Genomic DNA, 17,128 nt, shown 5'->3' on the forward strand with positions numbered 1-17,128 from the left:
GAGATGTCTTCCTGTCTTTTCTTCAGCTGCCATTGATCGTGACTCCATGTCGGAGAAGAAACACCGAGCCAGGGTAAAATTCTCCTGTCCGAGTCCAGCTCCATGGATCGGCAACAGAATCGGGACTGCTGTGTTCCGATGCAATTCCAACTCGGGAGTATCCCTGTAGTTTGCTGCCATTTTCCTAGAGTTGAAGACCAAAGTTTAGGGCTGTCGATTCGGTAGGTAGGCATCTTTCCCGCCTTGACTGGATGGATGCTTTGTTTGACCAACTTTGTCATCCTTGGAGAAGGCTTGCGACCAATGGTGATAGCTTTGCATTAGTCTCCAAAGTACCTGCATTAGTTGGGTTGTTAACTCGACCAGTCAGATGGGTGGTGGTGCTGTGCCCGAATCCGTTGACGGGCAGTGGGCTGACGTTGCTGCAAGCCTCGAGACAGGACTAGAAGGCAAACATGCTATTTTGGAGGTAGAAAATGCTCGGAACCGTTGAAATCTCATCGCAACCGCTTGGCGCAAAGATAACTAACTTACCTTATGCGAGTTCACCTCTCATGTTCATCGCATGCCGCCCAAGAAGCCAGTAATGAGGATTGTGCTCGTAAAATTCAGGACAGGAGCTGACAATCTTTCTAGGTATGTACAAAAGTCTCAACGGGTGTAGGTGCCATCGATCGTGTAATCCTTCTGCGGGCCATTGACAGTGTACGCCAAATTCCAATCCACCAGGTTGACCGCCTTGAAGCGAAAGTCATACTTGACGTCGTAATAATCCTTGATACACATGTGTCCAGCCGTCGCCTTCCAGCTCTTTTCGTTATCGTCCTTTGGCACCGTAAATTCCACCTTGTGAAAGAGGTAATCGGCCCTCTTCTGATCATCCGTCTTCGCAAACCAGACACTGAGCTCGTCCTTGTTCTCGTTGTAGCGCCAAATGTAGCGACGAGTGGCTCGGAAGGTGAAGCCGCTGTCGGCCTCAAAGTCGCCTTCTTCGATGTACAGGTACTCCATGCCGATATCACCGCCTTCTTGGACAATCTTGTCGAATTCGGATTCGCGACCATCTCTTGTGCCCTCCCGGAGCAAGAAACTGGCCGTACCGCTGAAATGACCGCTAGGGTGACTGGGAAGCTTGCTTGTGAGTTTCCTCTCCAGCTTCCACTCTCCCAGTAGAGACCGAAACACGGCCTTTGCGACAAATTTGCCAGATGATACACCTGCCCATACTGTTGCTTCGGTCTGCTTTAGAGATTTGGTGAATTCCGGCTGCTGAAACTCGTTAAGCCTCTTCGATGGATATCGCGCCGGAGTCAGAATGTTCATCTCGCTGCCAGCAGGGGGGAGTGCGGGCATAGCACCGAGATGGTCCACACGCTCCATTTCCAATGCTGTGGCAAATTCTTGCATGAGCCAGGCGTAGTCTCCCATGGGGAACTGAGATGCTCGTGGGTCGTCCCGAAGTGCGACCGTCCGTTGAATAGACTTGTCCTTGTCCAAAGCTTGTTTCAGGGCTTGGGTCAGAGCAACAGATCCTGATCCGCCGGCGTTCCAGAGAGTCGTGACAAATCGAGCTTGCATCTCCATCACACCCCAGTATTGAGATCGGTAGAATCCCACGAATCCAAGGTTGGAGATGCAAGGGTGATATGTGCCATGGAATGCCAACGCAACGGTGTTGTTCAGATCGTCTGGAGAAAGAGAAAGCGTCTCCAGTTCTTCCTGCGGTAAAAAGGAGATTGAGTCAGATGCTTTGAAGCCAGTCGCCAAAACCACTGCTACAATGTCGTCGACTTTGTCCCCTGTTGGCGAGATGATAGCCTCATGACCGGAAAGCTTGTCCAGTTTGCCCTGGGTCACAGTGATGAGGCCTGACCGAACGAACTCGTTGTAGTTGTCGCTGACTGCTATGAACTGTGGGTTGGCATGGTCCTTGTGGGTGAAGGCGAGTGCAGGGGAATAGATGGACTGGTCTGTTCCGAGAGCAGTTTCGTAAAGGGAACTGGTTCGAATTGCTGACTCCTCGGTAATGTGGCCTTGCGTATTCGTCAATGGGTGGGGACGGTTGGAGAGGTTATAGGACGCCAAGTCCAACGGCAGGAAGGGGGGCGCCGGTGAGCTTGCCTGATTAGTACACATGTATCAGTTTTGCTCTCCCAGTTCTCCAACAACATGGAATGAATAGGTACCTTTGGTGATAGAAACATTGGCATTACCCAGACCGGTTTTTGAATAATGTGATGGACAGAGTATTTCTCAGGGTTCGCTATTGGGCTTGCTCCAGGCGAGTTCGTGACAGAAGACAAGTGTGTAGCAATGGTGCCGGCAATCTCGACGCCTGACATTTGGCCTCCGACAACAAGAATCTTGCCCCCTTTGGGATTACCTCCTCCAAGCAAATCCTTTAGATTTCGGTACTTGCTGCTATGGATGACGGGTACTTCGGGATGCTCAGGAATCACGTCGGACCCAGGGACTGCTGGCTTCCCAAAATAGCCCGAAGCAACGAGGAGATAATCGAAGGGACGTTCTCCCAGAGTTCCATCCTTTGAGCGAGTCCAAACACGCCAGGATCCAGAACGAGTTTTCTCGGTCCTCTCAACGCGAGTTTCTAGGCATAGCTCTGCCGCGAGGCAGTACGCTTTGTAGTACCGATCTAGATACTGGCCAACCTGCCACGCTTGCGGCAACTCAGGGGCATCTTCGGGCCAAGCGAGATCACTGAATTGGACGGTGTGTTTGCTCTGGTTGGCGACCATGAGAGGATGGATGAGGCCACCATTGTCGTCCTTCTGGGATGGCCAGAGACCCCCCAGTCGAGGTTGGGAGTCGACAATGGTGACCTCAAAAGTGCCCCTGGGCACGTCGTGGAGAAGAGACTTGGCGGCCACGAGACCCGAAGGCCCGGCCCCTGAAAAAATATTAGCATCAACATAAAGACTATAGTGTGGACAGTCCGGGTGACCAACCAACAATGCACACCGTCTTCGTCATGGCAGCGTTCAACTGCGCAAAAAGTCAGTAGGCCGGCGCGCCCGGGAACGATCAGACTCCTCCTCACTTCGGATAGCCGAAGCCAGGGTCGGGCCGCGAGTAAGCGGGTCCGAAGCAGGGCGGGCAGCCGCCAACTAAGGCGAAAAACAGTCACTATCTTCTAAAGATGATGGCTAAGGCTATAAAGGAAGATGGTTGTCTCGGGGCTTTTCGTTTGTTGGTTCATTTCACTCAGGTTTAGTCATAATCATTCTCACCAGATCAGATGGCTTCTCACCAACCAGTAAGCGAGACCCACCCCTTTGGCAGTTTTGATTGGTCTAGGCTTAGGTAGTGAGAGTATTACTCATCAACCCTCCAAGACAAATCTCATCTCACTCATCTCAACTCTCAGCTCATCGACTTCAAGCTCACACACCTCTCATCACTCTCACATATATCCCATCCACACGTCAAATTGGAAAATAACAAGACATGGGTTCAGACAACCTTGTGATCTTTGCGTCCGCCCAGACTCGGTGCTCGCATGGTGTAGGTGGCAGAGGGTGGTTGGAACCCATGTCTTGTTATTTTTCAATTTGACGAGTGGATGGGATATTTTGCATTCTTTCGTCTTTTCGCCAGCAATGACAAGACGTCCGCCCCGGGGTTGCCGAAGAGTGGCGTCCAAAACGTGACTTGACATGAGGTCACATAAGGTTTGCTGCCACAAATCACAGGATTGCTGTTTGGCCTCCTGCAGAACGCCAGGAACGCCGAGGACGCCCTCACTGTCACCATCAGCAACCACCAAAAGCCCCACGGACAACAAACTCGAATCGTGACCGGCGCTCTGCATGCTTGGCTCTTTGTTTACCGGCATACATACACATGCTGCCGGTCGTTTGATGAAGACTAGAGCATGCAAAGAGGATGCGGCCACTGTGACACAACATCATGCCCCCGAGACGGCCACCGAAGGGCCCCACATCCGACAGCTGAAGTCCGACTCTCGGGAGCCCGAGTGGTGCCGTCGTGGAGCGGTGAGGATGGTCTGCTACTTTTCGTGGAAATGCCTGCCTGCTTTTCTCCCTGCGCTTCCTGCGACTTCCTGGCCGCCCTATGCGTCTTTCCACCGGTCAAGTCGGCATGTCGCAGCTCAATCACCTGAATTTCTCCTAGCGGATGCAACCTGTCAAAACCTCCTTACCTCAGCTCTGCAACACTCACGACACCACGGCGCATATTCCGCTCCTGGAATGGAAGAAGCAAAGAGCGGATGGACACTGGGGGACTTACGGAGGCGCCTCCGATGGGCGCGGGGCGTGCCAAGCCAGATGTGTGGCTTGCAGAGAGCCGATTGGCGAATCCTCGGCCGTCTGGGCAAGAATTCGCAGAAGTAATTCCGAACGTCTTCCCGTCTTGGCAGATGCTTACCAACCTTGGCATCGAGACGATCTGTCTCCTCTTTTGACCTCTGCCAAGTGTCTGTTATCAGACACCCCCTGAAGAGCAGGCAGTCCATTCTAATTTCTCCATCTCAGCAGACACGTGGGCAAGGTCGCAGGGAGGCAGTCCTACCGGGCACTTGCCTCATGGCCATGTCTTTCGCCGGAAGCAAAGGCAGAGTCTCGCATTAGTCTGCCCATTGTTGCTCATCGACAATCTCCCGGCAAGCCCACGTCCACGAGGGGGGGTGCTGGTTGCGCTCTGATGGTTAGACAGGTGTAGCAAGGATTTGAGGTTGACCACGGCTTCAAAGAGCAACTGCGGGGAACTCATTTCCTAGAGATTCACTCAGTCTCCCGTCCAGAACAATAGGACACCCACTCCATATTCAGACGTGATGCTAGGATGAAGCCTCTCGGAGTCGCCGTAGTAGGTCACCCACATCCAAAGCATACAGCGCGCTATGCCAGCGCAGGTATAGTTATTTTGCCGTTCTCTTGTTGGTCCTTTCTACCAATCTACTTCATGCTGTTGCCCAATAGGCTTTTGTTGTCGACTGGTGGCTGCTTACCGTAGTCTGGTCTGGAAAATGGCCACATTGAACAGTGGAACCGACCCAAGGTATCCAGGTAGCTACCTGACCTTGGTACGGTGCTGAGGTAAAAGACATGCAGAAGCATGCGGGGTATAGACTCGGTGGCTGAACTCTTGTCCAGCTCCAATTTTCTCCCCGGTAAGCTATCGGAGCCGGTTCCTGGGGACCTGGGCGCAATGTGAGTCTGGTGAAAGCTGACAAGATGGAGAGACAGCAGCTTCCCATAGACGGCGCTGGATCTGGGTCACGACCGCTTTATCTCCGGAACTCTCAAGTACGTGCTGGGGCAGCCTACCGTGGTAAAGGCCGTAAAAGGCTCTGCGAGTGGGCATGTCTTGATTCTCAGTAAGGGGGGGGGAAACTGGTGGGAGCCAAAATCTTGTGACACAGTACCTTGATCTGTCTTGCTGGGAACCGGTCGAGTGAGACACTATGACGCCCAGTCAAGGTCCAGGGTCGCGCTATCTTTGGAACTCGTCAATCTGGCATGCGTGTGATTACCGCTGCGAACTCGGGTGCCCCAGGAGGCGTCGATATTAGGGTATTGGCCGGCCCCAGGTAGCTCCCAGAGAACCAGAAGCAATATATGACCATGATATTCGGAGAAGCTACAAGCATCACCGCTTCGGAAAGACACACAAGTTAATTTACGATCCCTGCTCTGTGGCCGCCTGACGACGCTTCCAACGGTTCTAGAAACCTTCACCTCGTAGGCCAATGGCCGAATTCTCGGCGTTCGGATGCTGTGTCTCGTTCACTGGAAGCCGGCAAAGAGAGCGGGGGCGTGGAAAGGCGCTTTCGGGCATGGGCTCTTGGTTCTGCAGCTGCATCAGAGGTTTGGAGACACACTTCGGGGTCGTTCTAAGTCGCTCTGCTTCTCAACAAGAGGGGAGGGGGGCGCGGTCTATTGGACTTGGCTGTTCGGGAACATGCGCAGACGAAAGGACTGGCTGGCAGGGATACCGAGAAAGCCAGCTTCGTCCATGCCGGGAGCCAGTATATTGAGGTTTGCGATATCCCTGTCGCTGGTTCTCAGTGGAGAAACACGGACGGGCAGTGGTGTCCTGTGGAGGGTGGCATCCGTCCGTGGCGTCTGGTGCCAGCGCCATACATATAACATGCTTCAGCAGTTGAAAGCCTCCTCCGCAACTCAATTCCGGTCATGCATCGTTGTCTCGACGGTATAACGGCATCCCCAGGCTCCACGAGGTGACAGATCGACCAATTGCGTGTTAACGAACCAGCTGCTTGCTTGCCATCCCAACACCACCACACCTTGATAACACTCACGTAGCATTTCCTGCACGCCAAACACCACCCTCTCTGCACCTTCTGCTTACAGAGACACGCTGGGATTGGTCGTTTGTGGCCTCACTTCCCGACAGAAGACCCGGAACAAAGATCCTTTTCGATATTCGGGAGTGCATCGCGCTGATCGCCCGCTCGGTGATATCGGTGTGGCCCCCGCATCCAATAGAGCGGACAATACGTCAACGAATAACGGTCAAGTGACTGGAAGAGGAAGTTGAGACTGACGCCTTCACTCCACACCAACCAGAATCTGTTTTCTGCTGGGGGAAAAAATGGACACCATGGGTTCGTGACTTCCCCCCCTCACTTCTCCGCCGTCTGACTTTGAACATTAAATACATAACTCCCATCCCGCACCATCCAAGCAATTGATTCCCGCTCGTTCCTCTTCTTCATGATTCATTGCCCTCCCACCATCAACGGTAGCGTACTTTTCAAGCACCGTTGCTCAAAGCCCGGCTGAATCCCGTCTTTCCGGTCCACTGGACCGTCGTTTCAAATCAAACTTGATAGTTTGTGTCGGCTAACACAATCTGGGCTCTCACAGCAGCCAACGACATCGTCACATCAAAAGAAAGGCTAGTCCTGGAGCAGATGATTAGCATGAGTGACGACAGAGAGAAAGACTCCATCAGCGAGGCTCAGCGAAGCCACGACGAAGGAATGGAGTTTCCAGAAGATCCAGACGCCCATCTCACGGCGGCCGAGAAGGCCGAAGTGGTAAGAATTGACTTGAGTCATGTATTTTCCAGTCAATTTAGCGCTAACAACCATCATACAGGACCGCAAGTTACTCTGGAAGCTAGATAAGAAACTGATGCCCTGGGTAACTCCATTGTCACTCCTTCACTCGGCCTTGAACAAGACTAACCGCAATTTCAGCTTTGTTTCCTTTACCTCCTCGCCTTTCTCGACAGAACGAACATTGGCAATGCCAAAATCGCCGGTCTCTCTGAAGACCTCGGCCTCACCGTCTCGTCTTACAATGCCACCCTCACCATCTTTTTTGTGTCGTACGCCGTCTTTGAACCCATCACCAATATCATGCTAAAACGATACCGGCCCTCGGTCTTCATCCCCATCATCATGTGAGTCCCGGTCAAATCTACTTCTTTGTACCACTCTGACAATCAATATCAGGGTGCTCTGGGGCGCAAGCATGCTAGGAATGGGCTTCGTCAAAAACTGGTCCGGCCTCATGTGCGCCCGCTGGTTCCTCGGCCTCACCGAAGCGGGCCTCTTCCCTGGCGTGAATTACTACCTCTCGTGCTGGTACAAGCGTTCTGAATTTGGCCTACGCGCTGCCGTCTTCTTCTCGGCAGCTGCCTTGTCCGGTTCGTTCGGTGGTTTACTCGCTGCTGCCATCGAAAATATGCACGGCATCGCTGGCCTCCCAGGCTGGGCCTGGATTTTCATTCTGGAGGGCCTCCTTACCATCATCGTCGGTATCATGTCCTTCTGGCTAGTCTACGACTTTCCCACCGAAGCCAAGTTCTTGTCTGAAGTTGACAGAGCGAGAGTTGTCAGGAGGCTAAAGTTTGACAAGCAAAGCTCGGCGGAGAATGAAAAGTACACCAACAGTGCGCTGTGGGAGAGTCTGAAGGATTGGAAGATGTGGCTCGGGATGGTGATTTACATGGGGTGTGACATGCCGCTTTACGCGTTTTCTCTGTTCCTGCCGACGATTATCAGCGATATGGGTTGGAACACGTCTGTCATTCGAGCGCAGCTTATGAGCGTGCCCCCGTATGCAGCAGCTGCTATCCTGACGGTTGTTATCGGTTTCATCGCCGACAGGACAAGACAGAGAGGCCTCTGCAACATTCTGGTCTCAGTCTTGGGGGTGGCGGGGTTCGCAATGTTACTGGCGAGCGAGGATGCAGCGGTCAAGTATGTCGGCACGTTTCTCGGAGCGTTGGGGATCTACCCTTGCATATCGAACACTATCTCGTGGATGGCAAACAACACCGAGGGGGTTTACAAGAGGGGGGTGGTGATGGGGTTTGTGATTGGGTGGGGAAATCTGAACGGGGTGGTGAGCAGTAATATCTTCTTCAACGGGCCGAGATTTGTGGAGGGACACGCGGTGATTATTGCGTACATGGCGGTCTTCCTTTTTGGGGGGTCGGTGTTGATGACGGTGCTGTTGAGGAGGGAGAATGCGAAACGGTTGAGGGGGGAGAGGGATTACCTGGTGGAGGGGATGAGCGAGAAGGAGATGGAGAGATTAGGAGACAGGAGGCCGGATTTTATTTATACGGTTTGAGGAGGTTGAATGAAGGGAGGGAGAGGGAGAGGTGGAAGACGATGAAGATACCATTTTGCTGTTTTTTTTTTTTTTTTTTTTTTGGTTGCTGGTAGGCATTGCCTGTTGTGTCTTGAGGCTTCAACACCTTTCACCGCACATTCGAAATATTTTGGGCCTTTTTATCTGGTATTATTTCTCCGCGGCAGTAAAAAAAATGGAGTGGTTCTTTTTTTGTTCGCTCTGTCTTTTTATTTTATTTTACATTTTTATACATGAGCAATCATGACACAACCACCATCTATCTTTATGGACTCCCCCCCTTCTCTCTCTGCACATGTGAAGTCAAGTCTGCTTGACTGACGCTACGCAGATTGCAGTCACAGGTCACAGTCACACGGTCCACAGTTGTGAGCTGAGAGGGTCTGGTGGTCCTGTATCCAGACGGGGAAAATTGGAGGCATCACATGTGGATGTGAATCCCTCAGTTTGGAGAGGGACGGTAACGTCGGAAAGCACGACATGTGGTTTTCCCACTGGCTAGTTGTACAGAGGGCATGTGTAGGACAGGTTGGGAGAAAGAGGTTTCGGTTCGGGAAGAACTCAGGTACTCAGGTTGGCCGAGAGAGTGACGGTAGGATACATGACGGGAGAATAGGTGCACATGTTAGCTGCACCCAAGGTGATTGCTTGGTTGCGGTATGGCTTTGGTGGTGTAAATTCTGGGAGGTGTTGTAAACTTCTCTTCACTCAAGAACAAGAAAGTCGCATTGGTCCTCAGGGAATGTATGGTTTGATGGGATTCAACCTACCCAGCATCCAGCTGTGGGTTTGTTCAGTGTGCGGAGGCTTACTCCTGACGGGAGACCATCAGATTTGAGGGGTAACAGCTTGCCATGGCTAGTAGTACAGTCTTGAGATTACTACTGCCCAACCTGAGGAGTCAGCTTGCTTAGCCCGTTTTGTAAATAAAGAGGCTCGAGGCCCGGTCGAAAGGAGACAGCCTGTGAATGACGTCTGCCAAAACAAGGTGAGCTGCTTTCTGTTGTGCCAGTCCTCCGCATACGGCGGCACCTACAACTGCATCGGCTCCTCCGTCGGTCTTATGCGTGCGCATGCCAGAAGAGTTGTGTTTGTTCAATGTCTCTTTCTGATATCGTACAGCCGTCGTTGCCGTCGGTTTGGGCCGTTGTTGGACCTGGCGGTCGGCGGGAAAAGGGGTAGGGAAGAAAAATGCCGAGCTTGCCGACGGCATGGAATAGGTACCTGGTAGGAAAACGGTAGCGCCAAGCCAAGAGCTGAACTTTCAACCTGTCCGTCGATCGAACACGCGTGGTGTCTCGGGGTTTGCAGCCAAGGTGAATACGTCAAAAAGGCGCAGCTGCGGTTCTCGCCATCGAGACGCAGTCGAACGGGTACCCATGGTAGGTAGCTACACGGACAGTAAGAGTTGCATTTGCTGTTCAGGCTGGCTGCCCGACTGCCAGGAAGCAAGGATGGTGGCGGTCGTTTCAGGGGTAATTGTAACGTCTCTGACCTTTTTGACTAAGATCAAAGACCACAAAGCTCGAGCGCCGGGCACAGCAGCGACATTGTGCGTTGACAAGCGGGCGCGGTAACACTGGACTTGCTGGGAAGACGGGCAGGAGGGCGATTCAGCGGAGTCTGTTGACGCTCTGTGGCAGAGCGCGGACATGGGGCTGCCATGATGGTTTGTGTTGCTGGTTCAGAGGCAGGTCTTGGGTGCTGCTCAATCGTGTCTGGCGAGGTTGCAGTTTGGTGTGCCCTGCTGTGTGCTGTGTTACCGTGGCCATCCCACGATGTCCCTTGGCCTTGGTTGCCCGGACTGGCGCCTTTCGGCGGTCCTCTTCTGAGGGGCACAAATGTCCAGGACGTCTCTGTATGGCGAGTATATGTCTCAACATCCAGTGACGTTTGTGTCACCGCGCAAGAAGTCGCAAAAATAAAATAAAAAATCATGAAAAGGAAACAAAGACGGAATACGGGCTGCGTGCCAAGGGAGGCCCAGTTTGAAATATGTCGGCCTTTGATTGTGTTTGATGCCCGATCAGTGCTTGCCTTTCGAGGCCCCCACGTTTGAAGTGTATTGCTCTCTGCAAGGCTCACTTCGGATGAGGCACCGTTGACACGCGTTGTCCGCAGGAAGTTGTTGTCAAGGCTGGCCGGATTTGAGATTTTCTGCTGTCCTGACACCTGATTGACTGCTCGAGATGCATGCTGAGATCACCAAGCCAGACACAGACGATTAATGGTCGATGACGGGCGGGAGAGTGCTGCGGAGGAGTGCTTGTCCCTGCAGATAGCTGCAGGTTGTAGGACCAGCAGCAGCCACACCACCCGAGCCCCTTTCTCACCGATGCCCGACGGGGGAGATGGTCCTGGTGGTCTTCATTCCAGTGACTTGAGGTAGGAGCCAGGTAGGTAGGTATCATCAAATGATAAACCTCGCCTGCATATTCTGACCGACCCGAGATTCAGCGGCATGGCTCGATCGGCACAGTTGGTGAGCTGATTCTGGGTGCCGCACCACATACATATCAATATGCGTAGGGAATGCCATTGGTGTCGGATGAAAATAGGATTCACCGTCCAACGCCTCTACAACGTCTCCCTGCTGTCGGGCGCAGCTGGGGGTGTTTGATGCAGAACGAGCTGACGAATAAGACGATGGCCTTTCATGAGTCACGAGATTTCAAAGCAGCGCACAGGCACAAGGCAAGAAAGAAGGCGGCCAGAATGGAACCGTTCCGGAAGGGCTTCACCGCTGCTGTAATCCCAGAGGACCCTGGTCAGTCCTTCACATCGACTGCCCCTTTGGACCATATTCATCATCACCTCGACAGTGGATTGGCTGCCGCCGTTGAAATAAATCGAAGCCATTGGCTGGACCAAAGTGCAAGAAGAGGCACTCCTACTGCCAGACCGGACAACTGTGTGGGACCTGACAGCTGCGTCGGGCTATGAGAGCACTCACCAGACCAGGGCATCATTGTAAGATTCAACTACTCCTTCCCTTTCCCTCAGGTAGTGCACCTTTCTTCCTCCCTTCTTGTCAGAAGATTCAGCCATAAGAACCCACAAGAATTGGAACTCAAACGTACCATTAAAAACCCCTCAGTTTTCTGCTCTATTCTCATATTCTCTCCCCTCTTCACTCTTTTCCAACCACAAACAAATCAATCACCACTTCAACTGTATCATATCACTCTTCAGAGTATACTACAGGCATCCTTCATCACCTCTCTGGCAGCAGCATCACGGCATATCAAATCATACTTCTCAAAATGCCGTCCTCCAATTTCAGCAGCTCCTCTTCATCCACCGCTGCCGGCGAGAAATCTCGGATTCCTCCCGACTACGAGTGGAAGTACCACAGCGGTCATGAGTCCAGTCGCCTCTGTTCCTGCAAGACTTGGTGTGTCACTCAGTCCCCTTCCGTCATTGATCTCCTTTTCAATGTCGACTGGACAGTCGCTAATATCTTTGATTTTGACACGATAGCTCCTGTGGTGCTGCTGTCCCCTACGCCGGCGACCTCTGTGACGACTGCTCCAAGCCACACTAGGACAGATGTGTTCTTTGGTTAATTTTGGGAGGGCCGTCTTGGTGTCGGATAGGTAGACTTTGTGGGAGGCCTGTTATGTTTTGAGATGGGTGTTGGTGTTCTTTCTGTGGACTCTGTGTCTGGATTCAAGCAGCTGGTGCCTCTGATAGGACCGGAGAAGGAGTTGCTTTAACATGTTTTGGTTCGTCACTTTCAGTCCATCATCTCTTCCAGAGGTTGGCCTAGTGTGAGCTGGTCTGACTGACACTCCTTGACACAGCACCATTCGTCCAAGCAATGTACCTTTCCTCGGTTTCTTTCTCTCTGCTTTCCCCACGCCGGTACTTCATTCCCGTCACGCCTCTCGGCCCTGGGACCACGAGGCCGGATCCTATTCTTATATCTCCACAACGAGCAGACGGTAACCCATTATCGCGACCGCTACTCCTATACCAGTCCGGTCCTGTCCTCCCCGGATTTCCAGAGACTTGACATCGGCACCCAAACAACCTGTACTGGATCTTTGCCAGCTCCTTCTCCTTTCGAGCCCCTTCTGCCCTGCGACACTTTGGGCGCTCATCCTCCGCTCCTCTCCAGAACAGCACCTCCACCGCTCCTCTCCGGAACATCACCTCCACCGCCTTGACAACCATGTCCCAGTCAAGTCGTCATGGAGTGCCACAACGAACTCGTTGCAGTCAACTTCCAATGCCTGGTTTCGTCGGCAGAGGACTGGGTGCGTGTCGTGGGTACCCTCTGGCCTAGGATCTCGTCAGTACTATCCTTGGAACGAGGATCTCAAACCAGCCAGATTGTCCTCATGAAATCACTTTTCTGAAGAAAGGAGTATTATGGGTTGGCAACGAAGGTGTGGGTAAAATTGATGATATCGGTGATGTATAGAAGAGGGACAGAAAGGAAAAGGCTGTGGCCCAGGCTGCACCCTTGGAATCATTTTTCTGTATCAATACACATTGTACCATTCCATATTGATCCAGTCCGTCTAGACATGCCTAGTTTGTTGTGAGCGTTTACCAATCCCCACCGGCCCCCGAATAATCAATTCCATTATACGCCAATGCATATGCACTTCCCTCTCCCTCGTCCTTGACCACGTGCGTGAGAGCAGCATCCATGAGCCTCTGCCTCACCTCCTCGTGCGTATGAGCCCCATAAACCATCATGAAATACGCCGCCAACCTAGCAACATGCGGAGCAGCCATGCTCGTCCCGCTCATCGCCGCACTGGCATGATTATCTCCAAACCCAGCCGACATGACGTCCACCCCGGGAGCAAAGATATCAACCCCCTTCCCATAACTGGAAAACCCAGCTCTGGTACCATTCTGGTCCGTGGCCACAACAGTAATCGCATCAGGACACAAAGCAGGCGAGATTGCCCCCAGTTTTGGGCTGGTTGGACGTGGGTTTTTGAGGTTGAAATGGGGGGCTTTGGGGGGTGCCTCATTGGTGTTGCTGTCTCTTTTGGAGTTGGTCGGCGCGAGGAGATGGAAGATGGTATTGGCTTGGGTGGTGACTAGGGCGTTGGTTCAACGCGCTTGATCTGTTGTTGTTGTTGTTGTTGTTGTTGTCAGTAGAGCTCTTGATGGTTGGAAATGAGCAAGCTGTCTCACAAAGTCCAGCTGCTTGAGCTGCTCAACGTGCTCGGGGTCAAGGTGTCCATGGAAGGCTCGAAACCCGGACCCGATGTTGAAGTGCCGGATGACACCGGCGTATTGATTGGACGGCTGTTGAGAATTTTTGCGCCGTGGCGTGAATACCCACGGTATGGGCAAGAAACTGCTCATGAGAGAGATCAGGGCCGTCGTGGAATTGGACCGAGTACTCATTCGCGAGCGACTTTTGGGTATTGGGGTCGGAAGGGGAGTGAGGAGAATGAAATGTCGCCGGGATGGCGTTGACGAAGACATCCGTCAGTCGGATGAGGCTTGAAGTGAGTGAATTCAATGTTGGAGTCATGTTGCCGAGACGTAAACAAATTGGCAGTCGAAGATGAACAAAACAAATCTCGATGTTGATGAGAAATGGGTAGTGATATGTCCCAGAGCAGATGCCTAAATACAATGAAGTCGAAGGCAACCGTGGTCGTTACGTGGAAGGGGTTGCATGAGCACGCAGATGATGTTGCCTTTAAGACCTGGACAGGTATCCCAGCAAACGGAGGTTTGTATTCATCCCACTGGGAACAGTAGCCACGCACTTGTCATGAAACATCATCTCAAGATCTTGAAACAATTGTCATTCTTCATAAGGCATCAATCCAAGGTATCTAAACAACAATAAGCACGTAACCCCATTCTAAACTCCAGCTCGTCTGACTGACCGGTCAGGCGTCTACATCCTGAGGCCACCAATCGGTTAGTGACCATCCGTCATTGCCCAAACCCATTAATCACCGGAATTACCAGAAAACAGCTCCTCGAATGACCCATGTTGATTAACTCCTTACAGGCTTTCTCCTTCTCGAGGCCTCAAACTCCACAGCATCGTTACCGAAGGGATGGTTCGGGGAATAACCTCCGCCGTTAGTGTAGTACTGCTCGGGAGCGCCCCGCGGGGTGCGAGTAGTCGAGGTTGGAGAATACGCGCGACCTTCTTCATCCCTCACTTTTCCCGGCCGGGGCGGCGGAGGAGGCGCTGCCTGAGGTGGCCGTGTCGTGTATCCAGTGTCTGGAACATGATCAGTCTCCACAGTCACTTCCGGTCTGATGGGCCCGTAAGTGGTGCTCGGGGCATGAGTGGATGGTGGTGGAGGAGCCTGGGAGGGGGGCTGAGAGTATCTAGTGTTGTCATCGTACCCTCTGCTTGGTTGCGGCTGTGGCGTGAACTCCCCACTGGAGGGCTGTCGCGAGCGTCTTGACCGTTTGCTGGTGCTTCGACGTACTGGCTTGGGAGCCTCATCATCGGACGTCGACTCGCCATCTTCGGGTGCATCCTCGGCGTATGCCCTGAGCTCCTTGCGCATGGCAAGACTGGCACAGATATCCTTGGCCTCTTCGATGGCCTTCTTCTGGACCTTCAATGTCTGTCTCCGATCCCTTGTCTCCTTGTTCTCGGCAGCGATAGCCTCGACAATCTCGTTGCTCAAGCCCAAGACTTCGACCGAGTTGAAGATGCCGTACATGCCCTGAAGCAGATGTCTCTCGACAACCTGGACAATGGTATTGCGGATGAAGGTCTTGGCAGCGAGCTCATAGTAGATAAGCATCTTCTCGAGCACTTCTTCGGCTTCCGTGTACCGGGCACCATTTTGTGAGCTGGCGATGTGCCAGGCTCGCAAGCGCTCCTCGTACTCAGGGTCGTAGGGTTGGACCTCGAGGTTCTGGTCTTGCATGAGGAGATCCAGTTCGCGCTGGGCTTTGGCCATCAGAGCCTTCATTTGGGGGTCGAGGAAATGACGCCGGAGCGGCTCGCGCATGCGCTTCGGCCAAGCATAGTCGATAAGCTCACCGAGAAACTCGTTGCAAACAACGCCTAGGTTGTCCTTGTGCTCTTGGGCCAGCTTGGGCCAGTTCTCCGAGTAACTCTGGAAGAGCATGTAAACAGCTCGGGGTTTGGCGTCCATTGGGAATTCAGTACCGCGGATCTGTCGTAGCAACATTTCAACCTCGCTAGTCACAAACTCTCGCTTAGCATGGTTAATCGGAGCAGGATCGTCGAGGTCTCCTGATGCGGGGGGCATGGCGAAGTTGAGCTTGCGGCCCTGGGCCCTGATTCTTTGCGAAAAGCGGTCATTTTCTTCGCTAGCACGGGCGCGGAGGTTCTGCGCTGGCGTGCCTCTCGGGTCGGCAGTAACTCTGAAGAAGGTCTTCTTCGGAGGGTTCTTGTAGAAGCCGTATACAGCTGGAATGACAAGTTCCTTGGATGCCGAGAAGAGTTCAACGAGCTCAATCCGCATCTCCTCCGGGGTGTCCTTGCCGATGCCTAGGGATTCGAGTTCGGCGTTGGTGTCGTCAAGTGCCTTTTGGATCTGCTTGCGCAAGATATGGACGTGCTTTCCGATGTGAAGCTGGAGCTGGACGCTGAGCTTCTGCATCAATGCCCTTGTGCCACAAATGTTACGTGGGACTTGGGCCCATTTTCCGCTGTTAAAGAAGGAATCCTCTACCCGACGTCTCTCCTCCGGGGTGGGCCATGGCTGGCCGGCCTCTCGGGGTCCGGGGTTCAGGAGAACATACCAGCCCAAGCGGAAATCGTTTCTCTTGTCCTTGTTCATGACGAGGTCGATGAACTTGTCTTCGAGGCCAATCGACTCGGTAAGGTCGGGCTTGGTCAACACACCAATGGTTCTTGACCCATTGGGATCGAAATGCCGTGCCTTGGTGAGAATAGGGGCTTGAACGTAATCCGAATTTCCGCCGACGACTGCCAGAATGATGGTGCGAGAGCTCTTCATGTAGCGATCGGAAAGGGCCTCGATAGTTCGGATATCTTCGAGCGATTGGTCGTTGTTGGCGTTGCGAACGAGGCCAGGCAAGTCGACGAGGGTCAGAAGGGGCATATCAGGACCCCTTTTCTCCACCACAAGGATATCTCGAGCAGCAAAGCGGCCGGGGATGTTCTTTGGCGCAATCATGTCGACAGCCGACCGCATGAGCTGCTCAAACGGCATGTTGGTGTTAACCATTCCGCCAAACTGCCTCAACCTCTCCTGCTCGGGAAATGGTCTGTTCTTGTCGGGAATGACAGACACTGTGATGCTGGCTTGTGGTGCCCTCCTCAGCCTGATTTCGGTTGCAAATCTGGTACAGGCGCCGGCATCTCGTGGAAAAGGGGTGCCGGTGATAGCCTCGAGGACGGAGCTCTTGCCGGCGCTCTGGTCGCCGACGACGACGATCTGTGGGAGCTTGACATTGTCAAGTTGGGCAAACTGAAGCTTGTCAATAAGATCGAGGAGAGCGCGTTGGTCTCCGGCCAGCTCCTGGGCGTCCAGGGCGACCTCTAGCCTGGTGACCATGTCGAGCGAGAAGTA

At 53.1% G+C, this 17,128-nt stretch overlaps 4 protein-coding genes across 4 annotated transcripts; 2 read left to right on the forward strand and 2 right to left on the reverse strand.

Moving 5' to 3' along the window:
* Positions 1 to 481: 481 nt before the first annotated feature.
* QC763_105780 (uncharacterized protein) lies at positions 482 to 3,959 on the reverse strand. Its single transcript, XM_062907147.1, has 3 exons — positions 2,967 to 3,959; positions 2,187 to 2,908; positions 482 to 2,121 (listed from the first exon to the last, which is right to left on the reverse strand). Exons 1-3 carry the CDS (start codon positions 2,989 to 2,991, stop codon positions 652 to 654), a joined length of 2,217 nt encoding a protein of 738 aa, XP_062770071.1. The 5' UTR covers positions 2,992 to 3,959; the 3' UTR covers positions 482 to 651.
* Positions 3,960 to 6,074: 2,115 nt separating this feature from the next.
* QC763_105790 (uncharacterized protein) lies at positions 6,075 to 9,567 on the forward strand. The gene is made up of 4 exons (XM_062907148.1): positions 6,075 to 7,045; positions 7,107 to 7,151; positions 7,208 to 7,413; positions 7,466 to 9,567. The coding sequence occupies exons 1-4, from the start codon at positions 6,920 to 6,922 to the stop codon at positions 8,589 to 8,591; spliced, it is 1,503 nt and encodes a 500-aa protein (XP_062770072.1). The 5' UTR covers positions 6,075 to 6,919; the 3' UTR covers positions 8,592 to 9,567.
* A 1,521-nt stretch (positions 9,568 to 11,088) lies between these two features.
* QC763_105800 (uncharacterized protein) lies at positions 11,089 to 13,525 on the forward strand. The gene is made up of 3 exons (XM_062907149.1): positions 11,089 to 12,006; positions 12,093 to 12,337; positions 12,416 to 13,525. The coding sequence occupies exons 1-2, from the start codon at positions 11,876 to 11,878 to the stop codon at positions 12,154 to 12,156; spliced, it is 195 nt and encodes a 64-aa protein (XP_062770073.1). The 5' UTR covers positions 11,089 to 11,875; the 3' UTR covers positions 12,157 to 12,337; positions 12,416 to 13,525.
* Positions 13,526 to 14,593: 1,068 nt separating this feature from the next.
* Positions 14,594 to 17,113, reverse strand: QC763_105820 (uncharacterized protein; the record flags this gene model as incomplete). Its single annotated transcript, XM_062907150.1, has 1 exon — positions 14,594 to 17,113. The coding sequence occupies one exon, from the start codon at positions 17,111 to 17,113 to the stop codon at positions 14,594 to 14,596; it is 2,520 nt and encodes an 839-aa protein (XP_062770074.1).
* Between the last annotated feature and the right edge of the window lie 15 nt (positions 17,114 to 17,128).

This window comes from Podospora pseudopauciseta, chromosome 1, assembly GCF_035222475.1.
Source record: "Podospora pseudopauciseta strain CBS 411.78 chromosome 1, whole genome shotgun sequence".
Lineage (NCBI taxonomy): Eukaryota > Fungi > Ascomycota > Sordariomycetes > Sordariales > Podosporaceae > Podospora > Podospora pseudopauciseta.

Bases quoted from the DNA above. Each gene is read 5' to 3' on its own strand.
- QC763_105780 (XM_062907147.1), bottom strand. From the start codon at position 2,991: ATGACGAAGACGGTGTGCATTGTTG. The intron at 2,909-2,966 runs GTTGGTCACCCG...ATATTTTTTCAG, and splicing joins GAAGACGGTGTGCATTGTTG to GGGCCGGGCCTTCGGGTCTC. The intron at 2,122-2,186 runs GTACCTATTCAT...TGTACTAATCAG, and splicing joins CAATGTTTCTATCACCAAAG to GCAAGCTCACCGGCGCCCCC.
- QC763_105790 (XM_062907148.1), top strand. From the start codon at position 6,920: ATGATTAGCATGAGTGACGACAGAGAGAAAGACTCCATCAGCGAGGCT. The intron at 7,152-7,207 runs GTAACTCCATTG...CCGCAATTTCAG, and splicing joins ATAAGAAACTGATGCCCTGG to CTTTGTTTCCTTTACCTCCT. The intron at 7,414-7,465 runs GTGAGTCCCGGT...AATCAATATCAG, and splicing joins GTCTTCATCCCCATCATCAT to GGTGCTCTGGGGCGCAAGCA.
- QC763_105800 (XM_062907149.1), top strand. From the start codon at position 11,876: ATGCCGTCCTCCAATTTCAGCAGCTCCTCTTCATCCACCGCTGCCGGC. The intron at 12,007-12,092 runs GTGTGTCACTCA...TTGACACGATAG, and splicing joins CTCTGTTCCTGCAAGACTTG to CTCCTGTGGTGCTGCTGTCC.